Source organism: Convolutriloba macropyga, chromosome 10 (genome assembly GCF_964194025.1).
Source record: "Convolutriloba macropyga chromosome 10, txConMacr16.3, whole genome shotgun sequence".
NCBI classification, from domain to species: Eukaryota; Metazoa; Xenacoelomorpha; order Acoela; family Convolutidae; genus Convolutriloba; species Convolutriloba macropyga.
The window spans coordinates 18,357,681-18,380,150 of NC_134477.1; the positions used below are offsets into that span (position 1 = coordinate 18,357,681).

Consider the following 22,470-nt stretch of genomic DNA (forward strand, 5'->3'; position numbering starts at 1 on the left):
GGAACGATACATCATCGCTGACAAGTGAATGAGAATAAGGATTCCATCATGGTCTTTTAATTGTGCGATGCGGATCTCAACAGCCACTCAAATTGATGTCAAACTAGCTGGTCGTCCAACGCTTATTTTGTCATTGCCTCAAATTGTACTGTGCGTCGAAACAGATGCTAAATCGAACTGTTCCAACATTTAAAAGTCCAAATGTTTAGTGTTTGCCAAAAACGAATCCGCTAATATACAATCTTGCAAAAATATTCGACCAAAAATGCAAGTTTTGTTTTTCGTAGCTTTAAGTCAAAATTTTTCTTCGGAGAGCGATTAAGCAGCAGAACTGAAATCAAAACTCTGAATTTGGATTCCATTATTGAATGGTTTCTGGTTTCAATTTTATGCTGATTTCCTGCTGACTCCATAGGTTAAAATATATTTCTTGTTTTGCACTAACTGATCATTTGATTCACTACTTATTGATCTGATTTGATTATATTACTTTCCTATCATTTGATCTCTATATACGGCAGAGGAAATCTGAAGTTCTTTGTTTACAAAAACTGTTTTAAGTAGAACGACTTTCACCAATAATACTTGTGTGTGTAATTCTCAGGGATTTGAAGCATATGACCTTAAGTAGCTGTAGTCAAATATGATCTTGCAACCCAGATGGTGGTATAAATCTTAGCCCAGATGGATAATTATTTGTTCTTTGTCTTTTCATATCACGATTTTGATATCTGTGCACTAACATTTTATGATAACCAAATTCTGATAGTTTAATAAAAATAAATTTTAAATGAATTGTAAATTTTAGTTTCACGAATTATTAATTTTTTATTCTTTCATGTTTTTTTTAAATATTTTTTGTTTTTAGCATCGTTTGTTGGTGGTTGTCTATAAGTAAGTCATGTATGAAGATGTTAGCGTTTGACTTGATTATTCTTATGGTTTTTATCAATGCAAGAGCTATTGGTTGAGTCACTTTTCGAATGCAAATTAAAATTATACTTTTGCCAATGGTCTTTCAATGAGGGTAACTCTTTTTAAGAACAGACCTCAACCAAATGCACATTGTTTTGTAGCCATTGATATTCAAGTTCGACTAGAAATGGAAATGAAGTCCATTCATTTAGTTCAGATTTATGGGAACAATATATTTGTACACGATGGCAAATTTGATGCAAATATTTTTGCTTGAACCTATGACAATGTGTTCAAAATTCAAGAGCTTAGAATCGTCATAGAGCTTAGAAAACGGGGCTGTAAATGCAACAAAAAATGGATGTTATTTTCAGGTTTATCTGATTTGTTTATGGTTGAGATTGATCTCAAATCTTGATGCATATAGTATTACAAAAATTATGAGATTTGCGATGGAGAACAATGGCAACAGTGGAGATGGTAACAATCACTTTGATGACAATGATGACGTAATCTCTTCAGACGGTGATGACGTCATAAGTGACAATGAGGATATTGTTCACGCGGAGGAATCTTCAGATGAAGAAGGAGATTATGACGTATAGTTATCTGCTTCGTTTTTCGGCAGTGATTTACATTTTAGAGGAAAATAAAAATTTGAATTATTCTTGGCAACTTTGAGCGTCAAGCGCATTGGCCAAAATTGTTTGATATTTCTTCTTTTTTCTATCCTCTTTTAGGCAATGCTTCTTTGTTCCCAAATCGTAATTTTAGGCTTTTAATTTGCTTGAACAGTTTCTGAAAGTTGATTATGGGTACTGATCTTAAGAGACCGGGAGCGATTATTTGTTTCTTAGCTCGACTCGTTGTTTGAATCGTTAGTTCTGTTAATATTTTCGTTAGGGAGGTTGCTTGCTTCTGTATATTCTCGTATAAGTTTTATCTCAATTTTCTAATTTCAGCCATCTAATAGTTGAACATAGACGTTTTGTAAAGGAAAAAGTTAAAAAGGTTCATGTAAACTGGAAACCTTACAATCTTTAAGGCCTATATTACCCCAATTTTGTCCCAATAAAGGAGTGATTTTTTTCATTCTTTTGTAAATCGATGTTTATGCATAAATGCTTAGTTTTTTACGCTTTGATCTTGTTGCCGCTTTAAGTCGCAAGTTAGCTTATTCGGCTGGCATTTATGGTTTTACATTAAGAAATTGGTGTAACTAGTTTGAGTTAATGCAAATCACTGGATCTGGATCAACATTTACAGCATGACGATGTCTCGTCTTTGGCTGAAAACGACTTAGATGGAAACTCGTCCCACATTGCAGGAAGCAAACGAGTGGGTGATGGTGATCTAGACATGTCAGTTTATGACCTCTTTCGGAGTATTAAGTTGCCATGGCCTTGTCTCTCTGTTGACTCGTTTGGCTCATTCGATCCTGTACAGAGTGAAGCACCCTTTGATCTGACATTTGTGGGTGGATCTCAAGCGACCAGTGATAAAGGTTAGGCACGTTATACACTAAATAATGTTGAGCTAATATACTTTAGAAAACAGTTTAACGCACCTTAAAGTAAATATGCCTTGCAGATAATTTTTTAACATAACTCTGTTTAAGGAAAAGTTAATGTAACTTTTACCTTAATTTTTCCTTGACATGACTTTACCTTAAGGTAAATTTTCCTTAACTTTTTATTGGCGTGTACAGTTGAAGTTGCATTTCGAGTCAGTTCCCCTGCTAAATAGATAGGACCCTTTGGTCCATTTTAGCTCTTTAATTCCACAGAACGTATCTTATTACATGTAGAGAGGGCCTGGTTTCTCTTCTACCTTGCTTTCGTTTCTTTTCTACCTTGTTTCAGTTCCTGTTTATTTTATGGGAATCAAGCGCAGCTATCATTGGGCAATCTCCGGCTAGGTTTTATTCTGTTGAAAAACTACAATTTGATCACCTAGTTTTTGAGATCACGTCTTAGGAAAGGTATATTAATTAGTCTCGAACGAAGTTTAAAGCAATTAAAGCAGTCATGTCTTTTTTATCCAAAATTGTTGCTAGAATGTTTCGCCATTTTGTTCTAGAATGTTATTTTATTCGTTTGATTGATTACTTCGTCGAAAAAAAATGGATAAAGTGAAGCCCGAGGGCATTAAATCTTTTTAATAGCCGCACAGCGATAGCTGGGGCTATTATTGGCCTTCTCTTGGTTTTTTTACGACTCGAAGAGGAGTATTGGTTTTCTTAAGGTTTTCTTTTTTTTACCGGAAGTACTATTCGTTCAGACGCTGTTTTGACCTAAAAGCGAAAGTGAGAAAAATTGCCGTGTGAACTAATTTTTTTCTGAGCGAGAGAAGTTTTTTGATCATGCGCTGCGTTTAGTGAATGACTTTTTGACTTTGAAAAGTAGTTTTTGAATGAATGGCGCATATAGATAACCGGTTTTAGCCGTTTTTCGTCTAAGTGACCCATTTTTTTTTTGCTTGTAATTTGGTTTTTTTGTAGAAATTATTTTTATTCGATGCTATATTTAAATGTAAACCTTGGAAATTAATAACACAGTGTTTTGTAGTGCCTGAAAACTTGTTTCAAGTTCAAAATTGGCACATATTTCTTGATTTCTTAATTAATTTTCGGCTTTTTTCCTATTAATTTATTCATTTTCGGATCTTTTAGCCGTCTTTTTGTCAAAAATCAAATAATATGGCAACTTCCCGTGGATAATTCATATACTGAACGCCTCTTTCTACCTCGATGTAATTTTGTTGTATAAAATTGTATATATGTTAATCCGATTTTTGTATTTTTTCCAATTTTTCTCAGTTTATTGTCTGTATTTTGGTTTTAATTACTAGAAATAGTCTTTTTGTGCAACATGAGGGGCTTTAATTTTGTTCAACAAAAAGTGCAATCGTTTTTTAGCGTTAAATTTTTGAAAAACAGTTAAAGTTTATTTTATGAATGCAGTCTTAAAATTTTTTTGACCGTTTTTTTTGGAAAATGTTTCGTATGTTTGATTCCTGCTTTTTTTTTAATGTTCTGCTCAGGAGGATGAATGCTTGTCTCAGATGACTTATTGTCTTTTCTATGTCTCGAATGCTGAAAACTGAAATGTGTTCGTTTTTCTTGTTTTTTATTTGATTTTCAACTTTCAAAAATCAAGAATTAGTCTTTGATACGATGTTCCTTACATTGTGTCCATATAGTTCACATTCTAGCCAGTATCATTCTAGCTCTGTATTGGCACCTACATTTATATGGTTATATTGATTTTCTCTGTTATTAGAAAATTGAATAATTTCGGCTTTTTCTTAGATTTTGGTCTTTTCTTTGGTTTGCAATTGATTTCATTCAACATAATGCAGTACTGAGAGTTTGCTAGAGAGCCTTTTCCAGAAGGTCCGTTTTTTACTTTTTCTTGTGATTTTTTACCGTCCTTGGTATTGTTCTTAAACGATTTTTTGCCTTTGAATATTATTCTGTTGCTTATGTCTTTTCTATAATTTCATTTTTGAATTAGTATGAAATCATGTTGCCATGTACAACAGCACATATACAAAAAGAAAGAAGTGTATGTTGTTTTTGCCTTAATTGCAGTGATTAAAAATCTGACTCTAGTAGTTTTCTGATTCTTAACTTCAAGCATTTTTTTGAAAAATTTAATTTAGTTTCTTAAGTAGTTATTATCTGCCGTTTGCTTTCGCGATCTTTTTGAGATTAGAATCATGAATAATTTGAGGACAATTCATAGCCCTGTCAGCTTTTTCAGCCTATCATTGTTTTGAATATCCTATTTATTTTGCACTTAACGTTACCGAAGGTTTTCAATGATAAATATTTTTTTAATTCATTTTTCTCTTATTGACAGTGGTTTAAATATCGCCCAATTTTTAGATCAGACCGGGGGGGGGGGGGGGGCTAATGAATTCATGGTTTAATACATAAGGTAAAGGATTCAGCTGCATTTACGGTTTTTTTGTCAAGTTCTTATGCTTCGAGTTGCTTCCTGAATTCTTCCGGCTATGTTTTTTATTTCGTCATGATTTTCGTTACGACCATATGACGTCACAGCCACTTTTGTTCATTCGTTCATGCAATTTCAACTGAATTGCATGTGTGACGTCATTTTTCGCTCATAGTGGAGCGAGTTTTTTTGTTCATGTGCGTGATTAAATTTTTGATCACACTTGACTTACCTCACTCTCAAAAATGACTTCCTCAATTTGAAATTGACTTTTATTTTCTTTAGTTCAAAAAGAAAAGGTCAAATGGGTGTGCGTCACTCTAAATGAAGGTTGTTTGAGATCAGCTAATAGAGGCAGCACTAACTTATACAGATTTTTAATCAAAATATAACAGATCAGCCTTCAATGAAAAGACCAATTTTTTTGGTCTGTCTTTACTGTTTTTTTAGACCGCCGGTCTACGAATCTATTGCGGCTATTTTCTGGCAATCTGCCAGCTATGTTTTGTTTTTTTAAGTATTATTGGAATCCCCAATCTTGAGATAGCTACAATCAAGCCGACACCTTACCTGTCGTTCGAGAGAAATTGGTCCGATTGTGGTGGATTTTTGATTTATCACCTCAAAGTTCTGAGAAAACGACACAAACAAAATGTATGCTGATTACCACTAGAAGTTAAATAAATGTTCATTTAACTGACGTTATGTTTCCACGCTAAAGTTTACTTCAGAAATATTGCCGGTCTACGAATCTATTGAGGCTATTTTCTGGCAATCTGCCAGCTATGTTTTGTTTTTGTAAGTATTTTTGGAATCCCCAATCTTGAGATAGCTACAATCAAGCCGACACCTTACCTGTCGATCGAGAGAAATTGGTCCGATTGTGGTGGATTTTTGATTTATCACCTCAAAGTTCTGAGAAAACGACACAAACAAAATGTATGCTGATTAACTACTAGAAGTTAAATAAATGTTCATTTAACTGACGTTATGTTTCCACGCTAAAGTTTGTACTTCAGAAATATTGTTGATGAACTGACCAATTTAATTTCAGTTGAAGTGTTCCTTCTTGACATAAATACGAAATGCACTAGAATTATTATGAAAAACGTATTGTCGTGATCATCTTTGGCTGCGTTGTTACTAGAAATCTTGTAAAGACTTGACATTAGACGAGTTGGTTTTTGAGGGTGCAATTTTGTTTTCAGGGTTACTCCAGAATTAGAATACGATGAGAGCACGTGTTATTACGTGCTCATGTGGTTTTCCAATTATTGTTCCGCCCACTATAGTGGGGGAGGAACTATATACTCAAATGGGTTTTTTTGATAGACAATTTTCGCCGATCGATATAATTGGCCGATCGATTATAATCAATTTTGGCCGATCGATAATAATCATCGTAGAGAGTTGTGAATGGTATCATTAAAAAGTCCGTCCAGCGTAGAATATGGAATTACAAAGATTTTTCAATTTTCGCTTTTTATAAGGAGTTATCGGGGATTAAAGTTTTGTGAAATTTAGACGTGATTCAGCTGTTTTTATTCACATTTTCGGTGTTTTTGACCTAATTTTCGTCAATTCTGCTAAAATTTGTTCAATTTGTCAACTGTAGTGTTATTCATTTTATCTCTAAAGATAGAGGAGGGCTGCTGAATTGTTCGATCCGAGTTTTTTGGCTAGAATTTATGCTATTTTTTTTAAATTCAGACTTTTTTTGGGACCAAATTCGCTTTTTTAGCCCACTTGCTTTAAGTTTGCCGGAAGTAGATACCTTAAAACTACGGTCATATTCTTTTTAAGCTAACAAACGAGTTAGTTGTACCACCGCTGGCTTTGAGATTCTTCTTGAATTATAATTAAGCCAGTTTTTGCAAATTTAAATCCAATAATTAAACAATGAGTATTTTGTTAGACGCGCAGCAATTACTGGGTTGATATTGATCACGCCATGGATCCCAACGATAAAATTTTTTGAAAGATTCTATGGGGCACGACCTTTCTTTCAAAATATTTCCGCAATGTAAATGTTTTTCTTGTAAATTACTGACAAGAATTTCAAACCAGGGATCAATTAATGACAGATACTATCTACAATAAATGAGGCCCAGCGAGATTTTTTTACGTTTTCAGAGTTATGGTCATGATTTTTATGGCTCTGACCAATTATTTTCATAAAAAGTTTTTGGACTTCTTGAGTTTTGCGTTCATTTGTTATCTTTTTTGTAGCCCTATGACTTATTGTCCCCAATCAAAGTTCCAGTTATCTTTTAGGAGTTAAAAATGAACCTGGACATTTCCTTCAGTTGTTATCTAATGTCTGTTAAGACTTTGATATATTTGTTTAAAGAAAATGTCGGTGAATTTTTGAACTTTGACACTACTTTATCTTATTTCTCTCAACTTCGGGCTCAGTCTCTGTAAAAAAGGCAGAATCCGATTTCCTGTGGATTATAAATTAAGTTCCTTAACAGTTTTATGCTAAACTAACGGTTTCTTTGTTTTGATACTACTATTTTCAATTTTTTTAAAAAATTTTTGAGCATAATTGCATATTTTATTTCGTTTTGTTTCCTTGTGGAATTATCACATTAATGACAAGTCCAATTGAAAGAATGCATAGCAGGGAAAATGCACAGCGTTGAAAAGGCTTATCTGAATATGTTAACTGTTTTTGTCATATAGTTTATGCTTTTTGGGCTGAAACAAATCTATCTCGCAGAATTTATTGTTTTTTTTTGTTTTTGCCTCTTTGTCGTTTTTTTTGTTGTTGTACGCCATATAACTGATAACGATAAGTCTCAGTTGCCTCCCCAGTACGTTTAAATCAACCTAGTTAAAGATTTGAGTTTATAGCTGTTTGTTTTAATTACTTTCAAACTGAATTTAAAAAAAAAAATTTCAACTGTATCTTTTTTGCTTTCATTTTCGTAACCATGTAACTCAATCTCACTGATAACCCGTCTTAGTTATTTTTGTTGATTCAAACTTTATTTGGCGCTCGGTTATGCGTTGTGACTGATTACTTCGACCATTAATTTCATAAAAAACTTTTCGAGATGCCTATACTGTTCAATTTTTGGGTTTCTTGTTGTTGTCATGTCTGCGTAGTCCTTTTATATTTTTGATGTTAAGATGAGGAGAAAGTGACCATTTACAGCTCTTGAGTGTAGCGTTTTAAAATTATTGTGCCTTGAACAGTGTGCGATCGTAAAATTGTTTGAAGTTTTTGCTTCTTTATATTTTTATTATTTTGCGGGATCGTGACTTAGTCTCATTATGAACAGGCCCAATTGGCTTCCTGAGGTGTTGCAATTTAATGCATCGCTGTTTGTTGAAATCTTAAGTCTGTTATGACTTTGATAATGTTTGTTTTTAAAAACATATTTGGGTTTTTGAGCTTCATCATTTTTTAAAAGTTTTTCGATCAATTTTTAGCTCAGTCCCTGTAAATACAGTTCACAGCCCGTTTCCAGTGAGCTTTAATTTAATATCTATAAGTGGATTTAGCTTCAAACATTTGTTTTTCGGCTTCGTTACTACTGTTACTACGAGATTTCATAAAAATCTTTGAGATTTTTTTTATATTTGTACATTTATAGGATTTTTGTTTTCTTTTCAAATTGAATATTCGATAATAACATGTCTCAATTACTTCCCATGGAGAATTAATTGAACATTTTAGGGATTATTTTGATATCTAATGACATTAATAACGGTGAAATTAATTGTTTTCAAAAATAGGAATGTATTTTTGAACTCCGCACCTCTTTGTTCTTTCCTGTCGACCTGTTAAGCAGTCGCATTGAAGACAGGTCCCATATCTTTTCTTGAAGTATAGGTCAAATTGTTTCGTTTAGGTTTTATCTGATGCGAGTTTGATTTTGTTATGATTTTGTTAATTATAGACATGGAGTTTTGGTCGTAAATAATGTTTGTTGTTTGATATTTATTATTGTCCTTTCTAGTAGTCCTATTATCAACAACGTTCATCGGCCCTCTAGCGTGGCATTATTGTATTCCATTGGTTGTTTATTGGATGATATGTATGGTTTTGAAAGTTTTCTATCTTTATCATTTGGTAGCCAATTAAGTCAAGAATGTGGATGAGCGGGGTCGGAACCTTATGTGAGTAGTAAGTAAATACTGTCTCAAGAGAGGGGGGGGGGGGGTTATACTACGATACTTAAACATGGGATAATAGGGGGTTATCCTAGACGGAAAGGGATTAAGGGGATTAGGCGGCCTTGAAACTCATTTTTCCGCCATGACAACCCTAGCGACGGTTGATTTGAAAGCTATTCACGAAATTTACAAGGAATTGAAAAAGGATTATTTTCAATACGGTGAAAGGTTTTTTTATTTCTTGGCAACATGTCAGTACTTGGATCCTGATCTTGATTTGGATATTGCGATGAAAATGAGACTCTATGGTGGACTGATTGGTATTGATAATTCGTCTCTGGACAAGTATTTCAAGTCTTATAAAATTTTGAGGTTGCATGCTATACTTCACGACGCTTCAGGTTTTGTCTTTGAATATAGTGAAAAAGGGCCGGGCTATTCGTATGTCCTACCGTGTCCAGTGACAAACGAGTATCTTGGTCACGTGACAGGACTTGCCTTCTGTCTATATGTAAAGACTTTTAAAAGCAATTTGTTCAGTTTGCTGGAATGTTGAAATCAAGACCAGTTGTTCTTGATTTTGAAGGCTTTCGACATAAAAAGTCTGGTTTTATTATCAAAGAACTAGCTGTTTCGACAGAAAATTATTGTGATACTGTGTCATTTTTACCCCCAACTTCATTCAACATACTGTCTTCGGGTGAGAGACGATCATACAGTTGGGTGTCAAAATATCTCCATGGTTTGAATTGGGAGAGTGGAGATTATCCATATTGTTATTTGCAACAAATTTTTGATAGCATAGCACTTCGATTTCCCTTGGCAACTTTTTATGCGAAGGGAACAGAAAAAACAGAAACTATTCAGAAACTTCTCAAAAAGGACGTTATCAATTTAGAGATTTTATTATGTCCAAAAATTGAAAATTTGAAATTTTTTCACGAGACACCAATTTGTACTTTACATGTTTTAAGCTGTCCTAAGCGGCAAAGAAATCAACACTGTGCAAGAAAAAAAGCTACACTTTTTTACCTGTGGCTAACGAATGAATCGACGGTCCGAGAAAGCAGCATCGTCTCTACTTCAAGTGAACTTGTCCCCAAATTTAGTGGTTTACAGTTGTATAGCGGATGAAAATCAATTAACAGCTACATTTGTCAAAGAGGAAAAAGTTGACAGTCGTGGTCAAACTCTACTGAGGAAACAGCAAATTGTCTGTTCTGGAGCTGAAATAGAAGCCTTCAAGAAATACCTTTCACTTTTGGAGTACTTTCAATTGTACCATGTCTTTGGAAGAGAAAATGCGAAAGCTGAAACTAACCCCTTTACCTATGCCCAAGCGTGCAGAACCAGTTCTGATGTCACTGAACGATAAGAGCCTTCCAGCTGAAATAAGACGAAGAATTGAAAAGAACAACGTACAGTCAATTGTTTTCAGAGAAAAAACTGACAGAGTAAATGCGAACTACACCATTACTTTTATCAATGATAATCAAAACTCACAATTTGTATCTTATGAAATTTATATAATGAAATAACCAAATTTACATCTTTTTTTAGAAAACTTATTTTGAAATGAGTAAAGCAGAGGATCAGTTAGATACAGGCGGGGCAATAACTGACTTAGTGTTTGATGATAATCACCATGAAAGACGATCATGGAGGTTTTGTAATTCAAGGATACCACGATCAGAAGTTGTTTATTTTACACAAGTTTTTATTATAATTTTTCTCATAATAGTTTCTCTGGTAAAACTTGTGTTTTTCCAGCTTGAATGTGAAGAGTCTACATTTTGGTTTTCTCTTCTTTTTTGTACAGTTGGATACGCTCTTCCCAACCCAAAATTATGAATAAAATCATTTCAACAACTGACCGGCTGTTTATGGCCGTTTGCGGTCCGTCATGTTGTGGAAAAACAGATCTTATTTTCAGAATGTTACTCGAAAACACTTTTTCTCCAAAGTTCCTCTCGATTTTTTATTTCTACCAACATGAACAACCCAAATTTAAGTCACTAGAGGCAAAACTAAACATACAGTTTACCAAATTTTCAAGCTTCGATTTGATATCGGAGCTCGAAAACTGTCTGTTGGTGTTTGACGATTCAGGTGAAGAGATTTTTAATGACAGAGTTTTCGAAATTGGCTACAGCAGGACGTCACAAAACATTAGTGTAATTTACGTAAAACACAATTTATTTCAACAAAGTAAATGGTCACGAACTATTGATCTTAATACAACACACATCATTTTTTTTAAATCACCCCGTGACATTCAACAGATTGGTTTAATTGGTCGACAGCGTAATAACACGCAATTTTTGAAAGATAGCTACGAGCTAGCAACCAAACAACCCTTTGGTCTTTTACTGATCGATCTGGATCCAAAAACATCGGACGTTTTACGTCACTGCTCCAATATTGTTCCACCAGGACCATCCGTTTTTTACCTTCCCCCAGCTAAAGCTGTTATGACCAATTTGAGTAATGAGAAAGAGCTTTGTATGCTGCGGCGAATGTTAGAGACATCGGACATAAAGTCAAAAGAACTAATCAAGTTGGCACCAACTAGTTTTATTAACTTTCTTTGCGAGTGTTTGCTTAATGTTGTCAACGGTAACGTTCCCGTCAATAGTAAAAGTCATAAATGAAATTTGGTCCGTTGACTTGGCTTATATGGATAAACTAGCAAAATACAGCAGAAAAGTTAAATATTTATTGGTTGCGGTCAACTGTCTTTCCAGATACCTTCGTGTGGAGCCCTTAAAAACAAAGTATGCAACGGAAACTGCCTCGGCCTTTAAAAAAAGTGTGGGTTGATGATGGTACAGAGTTTCTTGGAGCCTTCAAAACCTTATGCAACAAACGAGGAATTCATTTATACAGCACTTTTAGTGAAAAAAAGTCTGCATTCGCAGAGCGGAACATTCGGTCACTAAAAACATTATCTACAAGTACCTTGAAGAAAAGTGGACATACTCCTACATAGATTAACTGGATCAATTTGTGAAAACAATTAATTCACGAGTCAACCGAGTAACCAAACTTGCTCCAAATAAAGTCACTAAAAAGGATGTTCCACGACTTGTCTCGTTGAGCGCTCAAACAATCAAGTTTCAGAGACCCAAATTTTACGTTGGAGATTTTGTTAGAATTGTCAAAAAAGACGAAGCCTTCAGGAAAGGGTATAAACAATCTTTCACCGACGAAGTTTTTGAAGTAGAAAGCTTCGCAACCTTCAATCCGCCAACGTATTCACTTATTGATGCAAACGGTGAAAAAATTGATGGTAAATTTTATCAACCAGAGTTACAGCTTGTTCGTGTAGAAAAAAATGAGTGAAAACCGTTTCACCGATGAATTCACTGTGCATGTTATTTCATCTGCTTCAATGGAAATTTTTGACTCTAACACCCTCAGTTCATTTCGAAACTTTTTCAATGATGAAATTCAACTCGCTGGTGACTGGAGAGTAGCTCTCAGCGAGATCATTTTCCCCACAAAAATTGAGCATTTTGTAAATGGAGACATGGTAGTATATAGCTTAAAAGGGTACGAAGAAAGCCAGAAAAGGGCTACCGAAGCCAATGTGATCTCTCGTCCGTATAACGGTGAAAAATTGTCTATCATGACAGGAACTTATAATTCAGTTGTTGACATACTAACTACTATCAAAAGAACTGTTGGACTACCAAACTTTTCATTCAGAGAGATCAAGAAAACTGGAAAGTTTGAAATTTTGATGGGTGAAAATGAAGTAATTACTTTTCCCAGTAAAGAAATTCCCAGCATTATTGGTTTTTCGGGCATTCCAGATGGCAGTGGAGTACACATGGGGTACAAAATGAAAAGCGCAACATCAAACAGACTAATGAAAAGTGATGGAACGGCAGCATACTATGGAGAATTTCCCATTGATCTTTGCTCGGGAAAGCACTTAATTTTTATAAATACGAATATTATTGAGTACCAGTACGTCGGTGATACAAAAGCCCCCTTGCTTCGAGTCATTGATTCAATACAACGTCTGAAAAACGGTAGTGTCTGCGAGCTTGAACCAACTCATCGAATTGTTTTTTCCAATTTAGATTACAAAAAACTCTTATCAAACACCATACAATCAATATCGATTGAGCTTCGCACAGAAACGGGAGAATTGTTTCCCTTTTCGGGAACCGGTAAAGTCATTTTAACTCTTCAGTTCAAAAAAATTTCCAATTAGCATGGACTCTTACTACGCTAACCAAGCAACATCCTTACCACATTTCTCTGGCCACTACCGGCAAAGAGGCAGTGGTTTTGGTGCATTAGCTGCGGGAATTGGGCGGGTCGCTTTGCCCCTAGCTCGACGTTTCATTCTTCCTACTGCAAAACGTATTGGAAAAGAACTTTTAAAGCAAAGTGTTCCAGAGCTGCTAGACGTTGTCAGCAGTAAAAAATCACCCAAACAAGCACTCAAAAATACAATAAGCAACACTATTAAAAAACAAACAGGGGGAGCAAGATTTCGGCAACAAAGAAAAACGATTAGGAGTCGCTCAAAAAAATCACCAAGGAAAACATTAACCAAACAAAAGTTGTTCATTTCAAAACAAAAAGTTCCAAAAAGAAGTCGGTCTGATTTCTTTTCTAAAGTTAAATATGATCGCTAACCTGTTACCAAACGAAGCAACCCATAGCTCTTTGGATCTGTTTGAGAAGCCGGCGCTCTTGGTGACTTTCGATGGAAGTTTTTGTCAAAAATTGGGACCTGTTTATAGTCCTGGTGGACCCATGTTAGAGTTCGAGGTAACTGGTGACCGTAACAACTTTATTGATTTACAAAAAATTTTTTTGGAAGTCAAATGCCAAATTGTTCAGTCTTCGGGAGCTGATCTCAAATATGACGGGGCAGCTACTGCTGACACTGCTAAAACCGATGCTCCATACTTTTGCAATAATGTGCTACATTCACTTTTCTCTGACTGCACAGTGTCAGCCAACGGGTTGAAAATCTCTAACGCAAATGGAAATTACGCACACAAGAGTTTTATAGAAACTGAGTTCTCACATAACAAAGACGCAAAAAACACTTGGTTGGCATGTCAAGGCTATTCTTACGAAGAAGATCCATCTGCAATAAAAGCAGGTGAAATTGCTCGAAGAAAAAACTCAGTCAGAGAGTCAGCAGAATGCACTTTTTATGGTAAAGTAGCGGTAGACTTTTTCACATGTGATAAACATCTGCTCAGTGGTGTAACTCTTCGTATTGCATTCAGAAAATCTATTGATGATTTTGTCATCATTTCGGATGATGCTGCAAAACATCACAAGGTGAAAATTGTTGAAGCTAATTTGTACGTTCGCAAGATGACATTGAATGACGAGGTCGTGTCTGCCATTGAAAAAACCTTGCTTACTAGCCCTGCTGCCTATCCCTACTTTGAAACTTTGACAAAGACGTTTTTGGCTTCAACTGGTCTGCATAGTTGGAAGCAAGAGGACATTTTTGCACGAGAGCCAATCCGAAGACTAGCAATTTGTCTCAATACGAACGAAGCTTTTTTGGGCAACAATATGCAAAATCCTATTTTTTTTCAAAAATTTGACTTGGAACAGATATATATTTATCGCAACGGGTTACCAGTGGCTGATAGCCCAATATCTGCAAATGATAACAAACGCCTTTATTTTAATACAATATCCGATTTAGCCTATATTGATAATGGGCATGGAATAAGTCTGTCAGACTATCCCAACCATTTTATAATGGTATTTGATCTGACTAGCACCCAACAAGCTTCTCATGATTTTATACACCCGGAGCTAACAAACTGTTCCATATCTATCGAATTGAAGTTTTCAGCAGCGTTACCGACCAACATTGAAATTTTTATTATTGGAGAAAAAGCTAGTACAATTTGTGTTGATACTGCGCGACGAGTGTCAAAAAATCATATTCTAACAAACTGATGATGGACGAAGATGATATTAATGGTTTAATTCAGAGATGTCAAAAACTAAAGCACAAATTTCGAGGTGTATTTGCAGCAGACAATTTTCCTTCAAAATTGAAATCAAACACTTTTTTAATAGTAAACGCGTCAAAATCTCAAAGTCCTGGCACGCACTGGCTCCTCATTTGTAAAAAGAACGACCATCTTCTGTTTGCTGATCCCCTTGGACGATCCTTGTCTTCTTACAAGAATACTTGCAAAAAACAATGTACAGTTTCACCAATTACTTGAAAACCAACCAATTCAAGGTCAAAACTCAGAATTGTGTGGCCTCTTTTGTATTTTTATTGCTCATTTAATATTTGATGATAGACAAATTGTAAATTGTAGTGATTTTCAATTGATTCGCTTTGCTCTTCACATGATGCTCTAACAAAACTAATATTGTGAAATAAATTTTTTTTTAAAACTGAATTTTTTCTTCATATACAAGACGAACAAATAGTAAATCAGAATCAATGTTTAGTTTTCCAAAATCACTCATAAATATATCCATAATCTGACAAAAAGCACCAGAATGGGGACCACTCAAAATTGATTCCACTCTTTTTAAAGTTTCACTACTAAATTGATCAGTTTGAGTTTTCGAAGAAATTGTAGAACATACAAAATTGTGAATTGTTTTCTGTGGTACAATTGATGTAGATCTCGCCAATGTTTTTGAGATTCCGCTAGTGACCGCTGTAGATTTTGATAGTTTGGTTGCCGCTGTTGCCAAGGGTGGAAGTCGCTTGCGTACATTTGCTGTATCCATTTTGTCTCCAGATTTGTTATTAAAGTCAACGGCAAGCTGTAATTTTGAAAATGTATCTCCTTTAAATTCCAGACTCGTTGAGGTTGAAAATAAGTGTCTGAAGGTAGTGAAGAGACAGGGAACTGCAAAAATTTTGATTGGCTTCATGGTCTCAACATCGATTGCACTCTCAATCAGAACGTGAAAATGGTGAGTTGGTAACTGACAAAATTCAGACTCAAAATGAGGACACACAGCATAGTTATTCGAAGCTGTTAAGTTTGGCTTTTCATCAGCAATTAAAAACTTGAACTGCTTTTGAAATTGTTTGAAATAGTTGGGAGAGCGCTCAAACATTGCTTCCACCATCTCTACTACACTGATCAAATTTCTGCTTCTTTGCTGGGGGTGGTTTTGAATCTTGCGTTGCAGCAGCTTCACGTATTTTTTCTGCTTTTTTGACTAAAATTTCAAACTCTTCTAGAGTTAGAGAAATTCTCTGTTCAAACTCGTAATCCTCGGCCGCTTTCTTGAACAACTTTAGAAACACATATGTTCCGGTTCTTTCGTAAGTTTTTAAAGTTGCCTTGACCAAACGCTTTTCAGTTTGGGAAATGTCGAAATAGCAATCTCCAAACTGTGTGTCTTTTGAGGAAGTAAAAGGCATGGTAGGCAACTTGTTTTATCACTTGCTCTTAATGTAAATAACTACGAAGTTAGGAGGCGCGGCAAGTTGGGATCAAACCAGTGTCGCCATATTTTTAATTAAATCCAAGTGATTGGTAAATACAATCTCCAGTACGCCCCACGGCGTACTTGAGACTGTTCATTTTAGACTTTTATACGTATGTGACCTTAGATAATAGCTAATTAAAACCATACCTTTATAAACCACCAGAACCTACTTGCGAACAGAGATAACAAGTACATATGTTTTGTATATAAAGCAATAAATTTATCAACACAACCCCACACTTCTGTGTTGCAGAGAGTTAAACATTAATAGTGTAGGGACCCATGTATTTTACAAGTTGATTTAGAACAGATATGACCCTAGATAAAATAGTGTAGAGACCACACAAAATTTACATAAAACCAAAACAAAACAGATGTGACCCCAAATTCCTCTGTAAAGGAACCACCGTGCGGCTAACCACATGCTATAAACAAAGATCTGAATTATGCAAGTAGGCGTGTCCATGCTCCAATCTTTTGTTTGGTCCTAGAGAAGGCAAACCTTGTGAAACACATGTTGGGAAAGAATTTTGTACTTGTGTTCATTTTTAGATAATAGTTAATTAAGACCATACCTCTATAAACCACCAGAACCTACTTGCGAACAAAGATATTAAGTACATGTGTTTTGTATATGAAGCAATAAATTTATCAGCACAACCCACACTTCTGTGTGGGAGATAGTTAACCATTAATAGTGTAGGCACCCATGTATTTTACATACAAGTTGATTTAGAACAGATGTGACCCTAGATAGTATGTATAGTGCAGAGACCACACACAATTTACATAAAACCAATATAAAACAGATGTGACCCCAAATTCCTCTGTAAAGGCACAACAGTGTGGAGGAAGTGAGACGTATCTTGTACAGATACGACTGCGATTGTGTGCCCTTATTCGAGAATCAACTCGGTACATATCAAGCCTACGAAAATTTGGGTGATATGTGGGTTGTCAAATCATCACCATCCTCACCGGACAGTCAGCCACCGAGTGTTTCAGTCAGTGTTCCAACAACTCCTGCTGTGGATCCAAGCCCAACTTTTACTCCAACCCCAAGTCCGTCACTCTTTGAGGATTTCCAGAGGAAGAACAAGATCTCTGACAATTTTGCAAGTCAGTTTGATGTCAACATTTTATCTGGTTCAAACTTTCAGACACCACAGCCCCAAACAAATTCAGCCGATGTCAAGACACCCAATTGCTCGGAAACTCCAGTAGTATGCGGAGCACCAAAAAAACGAAGACAAGAAGACTCTTTAATGGACTTTTTTGACCTCTAACAACTTATTTAATATTGAATTGTTTTTCCTTTGCACTTTGGTGTGTTGTGTTACTATCTTTTGTGAATAGCTCGCTAATTGACACTCTTCTTTTAATGTTTTTACATAGCTAGCAGACTTTAGAATCAGATTTTTACAAAAATGGACATGTTCAAACATGTTCACAAAAATAGTATCGTTTAGTTAGACAAAGTTGGGAGAAAATTTTCAAAATGGATATGTTCAAACGTGTTCGAATATATAGCAGGAAGCAAACAAGCTTCTGATTGGTTGAAAGAAAATTTGTTGAGGAAGCTATTGAAATGTAAAATTAGGTTTGAACAAAAGCTTCAAAAAATGCATAAAGTCCTTATCAAACAAAAACTTCATTTAGCAAATTGTTCTTCGTATGCTGATATAATATCAGCGCTCCTGTTGGGTATACCTTCAGGTGTTAGTTAAACTAGTAAAACATCATTTTTTCAGCAAAAAGGACAAAAAAAGAAAGGATTTTTTTTAAAAAAAGATTTTTCCGGTTTTTTTGCTTAATAAATTTTTTTCGACGGAACAAAAACTCAAAACCTGAACGCCATCACCAACTGTTTTTTGTGGGCTACCGATATGAATAAAAAAATTGACCACATTTCTTCTAAAAAAGTTGAAAAAAACGAAAAAAATTTTCTTTGTTTTTGATGGTGACCTTTGACCCCAAAAAAGTCGGCTCCAACAGATAGTTGGGATGAAACTGACTATTGGGTTGACACTATCAGACACTGTACTACAAAAAAGCTCATAACGCTCGTCAAAATAAACTCAATCCTTCATGAGATAATTAACCATTAATTAACAGCTAATTAGCAACTAATTAGTCTAATTAGTAATTAACAAAAAAAATTCCCATTTTTTAAACGGATTTGTAATCAGTGGTACATGCTTGTCACTTTTGGTCATAAGGGTCAGGGTCGAAAAACGGCTCCTTCACCGATTTTCAAAACATCTGGACATTAACGTCTCATTAACATCTGGCATTAATTAGCAATTGAAGTACCCGAAATAATAATGATACACCAGGTTTTTTCTAAAAAACCGATTTTTTGGGGGCTGGAGACAAAATCATCTCATTACAGCTGTCATCGAAAAATGCTTGCAACAGGGGGCTTGTCAGTGGCTGTCATGTGATGACATTGATTGATCATGATTGACAGAAAATCTAACTTTTTTCCTGATAAAGATGTGGGATTTTTTCTTGTCGGTTCCTACGTTTTAGTGCCCGGGGAGCATTTTTGGTTATGATGACCAACAACGTCAGACGCACCCATCGGCATCTACAGTAAAAAAAAATTACAAAAATTGCGTTTTTTGCAGCATTAAGCGAAAAAAATTGAACATTTCATTTGCTTTTAGTAGATTTTTTAGCTGTTCAAACACCGTGACAGTAATAAAACTATGCATGATAACCGTCCAAAGCATCCCTTGTACTTAAAATTTAACAAAGTGTACAAAAAAAGCGATGTTTTTGCAATATTATTCAAAAATTCTATGGAAATCAAATCAAAACTTTCTTTTTATGTCGGCTACTGGAGTGTAATATTACATCTAACGGGTTCAAACACAAATGTTTCCTCTACCCTTATGTCATTGGAGCATATTATCTATGAAAATGAAGAAAAAAGATTAAAATATTTGATTGAAAGATCATTAAAAATTCATAAAAGTTTACTTTGACTAAACCTAAAAGTTAGCAAATCAAAAAAATTGCAATTGATATGCTTTCTTACATCACATATAACTAATAACTAAAAGGAACTACCCCTGGTTTTAAAAAAAACTTTTCATATATTGTACTAATAATTCGAAAATAACAAACAAGTTTTATCATGTCAGTGTTGTTCAGTGAGAAACGTAAAGTCAAGCGCTACTTTACGTTCAACGCAACTTGATATGTTCATACTAGTTGACTAAAGCGGGGACGCGCTCTTATTATCCAATCAAATTCGAAAATTTTGAAAGTTTGAATTGCAAGCGTCTTATATGAACCTCGTGTGGAATAGAAATAAATTCGCCATTTGAAGTTGAGTTACATGTTTACGAAAGTTGTCATTATCTCTGTTAACTTTTGAATCTTGAAATTTTCAACTATGGTTTTCAATTGCAAATATTGTTCGGCAACTTTTGCAAACAGAGGAAATCAATCTCGCCATGAGCATCGCTACCATCCCGACGAAGTAGGTTTACCAGTCTTTACCTGTTGTATTTGTACATTCACTTGTAGAAAACTTTCTGAACTGGAACAACACATGAGGACTTGTCATCAAAAATTTACAAATTGTTGTCGGTCCTGCTATATGGGCTTTAACGACACCAGATTATTTGCTCAGCATATGAGTTCTTTGCATTCTTTACCTGTCTTTGGCGATCAATTCCAACGAACTCAAGCGCCGGCCGAAACTGCCTTTAATGGTACCCTTCAGAGCTACCATCTGCCGCCATCACCAACCCAAGCCAACACAGACCTTGCTCAGTTCATGCTCCAGCATAAACCACAAATCGATTCGCTTATAGAACAAAAACTCTCACAAGGATCACAAAAAGTTCAATTTAGTGCTCATCTTCAACTCCGAAAGCCCAGTCAAAACGAAGATCAGGAAGATGAGCTTATTGAAATTTATGCAAGTTCGCTCATGACACCGGTGTATAGTCAGGGACTTAGCAGTGAGACCTTCTGGACTATGGTCGAGAAGATGATGATAGTGCTAACGACATTTGCCTCTAATGGTAGTGGTTGGGTGCTTGAGAAAGTTATCAAAATAATTGTGAACTTTGCCCTTTACCGACCTATAACTGGCTCGTCTTACATTGCATTACCATCAAAATTACAAAATTGCCGCGGTTTACTGAATATTCGTAACCACGAGGACGCAAATTGCTTCCTTTACTGCTATATTGCTGCATATTATATGCACAACAATATTAGCTTAGATCGACCAGGAAGGAACTACAACACAGATAAAACTTCACCCGAAACTTACAAGCAAGCCAACCTTCATCAACCAACTGGACACTTCGATATGCCCATGGGGCTAAAAGACATCAATCAGTTCGAAAATCTAAATGAAGTTCGAATCAACGTTTTTGGTTATGATGGTTGAGACTTATTTCCACTCAGAGTGTCAAAGTTTGTCTCAAACTTCACAATGGATCTATTGCTTTTATACGAAGCAGACTGTTACCATTATGTGTTGATTAACAACTTGGTTAAGGTAGTCTGTCAACTCCGAAATACCAAATTTCGCTTTGCGTTTCATATTTGCCGGAATTGTTTCTGGTTGTGTGAAGAAGGCCTTGCAAAGCTTACCGCACATATGGAAACCTGCTGTGAAAATGCGCCGGCTGTTGTTCGATTACCAGCTCCGGGAAAAAATTTATATAAATTCAAAAACTTGGCCGCTACCTGGTTTGTTCCATTAGTCATTTACTTTGACTTCGAATCCTTCCTGTGTTCAGTAGCAGGATGCACGCCCCACGGGGACAACTCATACACCAGAGTTATTGAAAAACACGAGCCTTGTGGGTTTTCACTTGCGGTAATTGATCACTACTCAACAAAACCCATCTTCTTCCACGTGGACAGCTCTGAAGATTGCATTACTAAATTTGTAAACATGTTACACACACTAGCCAAGGATATCTACAAGCGCAAACGAGCTTTTCCTTTCTTCAGAGGTGACCGTAGCCAGTATCCGAAAAGTGCAGCTAGCGAATGTTGGATATGTAACGAAGCCTTTGACGATAATGATGAACAATCATCAGTTGATCTGGATCACTGCCACTACAGCGGACAAGTTCTTGGCTGGGCTCATGAAAAATGCAATCGAGCACGAAGGAACGTCAACTTTACCCCTGTGGTGGGTCATAATATACAAAATTATGATCTTCATCACATTTGTTTAGCCCTCCAATCTTGTGAGCCAACGACCACTGTAAGTGTAATTCCATCTACTGATGAAAAATACATTTCCATGAATTTTGGGGTACTCGTGGAGACCATAACCCTAGATGATGGAAGATCGATCAAAAAGTATGAAAATCTGAGGTTCATTGATTCATTCAAAATGATGAATTCGTCTCTCGAAAAGTTGGTTGACATTTTACCAAGAGATCGTTTTGGAATACTTGCTTCTGTGTTTCCTAACCTATCCTCAACAGAATTGAAGCTCCTGCAGCAAAAAGGATATTACCCATATTCATATGTTAGCGGTCGAGAAAAGTTCAGCGAAAAATCCTTACCGCCTCTTAATGAATGGCGTAACACTTTAGAAGGAAACGCAGTAACAATAACTCAAGAAAACTTGAACCACGCCAAGACGATGTGGAACACTCTGAATTGCCAAACTCTACAAGACTACCACGATGCATACCTGAAAACCGATTGCGCTCTTCTCGCATGCGTTTGTGAATTCCACAGAGAGCTCAGTTTCTCCACCTACAAACTCGATTGCATGCACTTTTACACACTGCCAAATATGGCTAAGGAAGGAAGCATCCTTGAGAATATGCAAGGCGGAGGTCGAATTGCTTACAGAACGCGAGCACCTCGATATGATAGAAGGATCAGTACGTGGGGGAGTATGTTCAGTCTACGAGATGAGAAAGTTTACAGCAAATAATAAATATTTACCAGATTACGACTCTTCACAACCCTCGACATTTGGCTTCTGCGTGGATGCCAAAAACCTATACGG

General features: G+C 35.7%; 1 protein-coding gene across 2 annotated transcripts in view; it reads left to right on the top strand.

Annotated features, from left to right (window-relative positions):
• The first annotated feature begins 1,293 nt into the window (after positions 1–1,293).
• The window catches only part of LOC142348338 (uncharacterized), a 111,446-nt gene continuing 90,269 nt past the window's right edge, over positions 1,294–22,470 (top strand). For both annotated transcript variants that reach the window (XM_075399648.1, XM_075399649.1), the window contains exons 1-2: positions 1,294–1,514; positions 2,182–2,419. In XM_075399648.1, the coding sequence (XP_075255763.1) occupies positions 1,356–1,514; positions 2,182–2,419 (397 nt within the window). In that variant the 5' untranslated portion in view covers positions 1,294–1,355. The remainder of the gene's footprint in view (positions 1,515–2,181; positions 2,420–22,470) is intronic.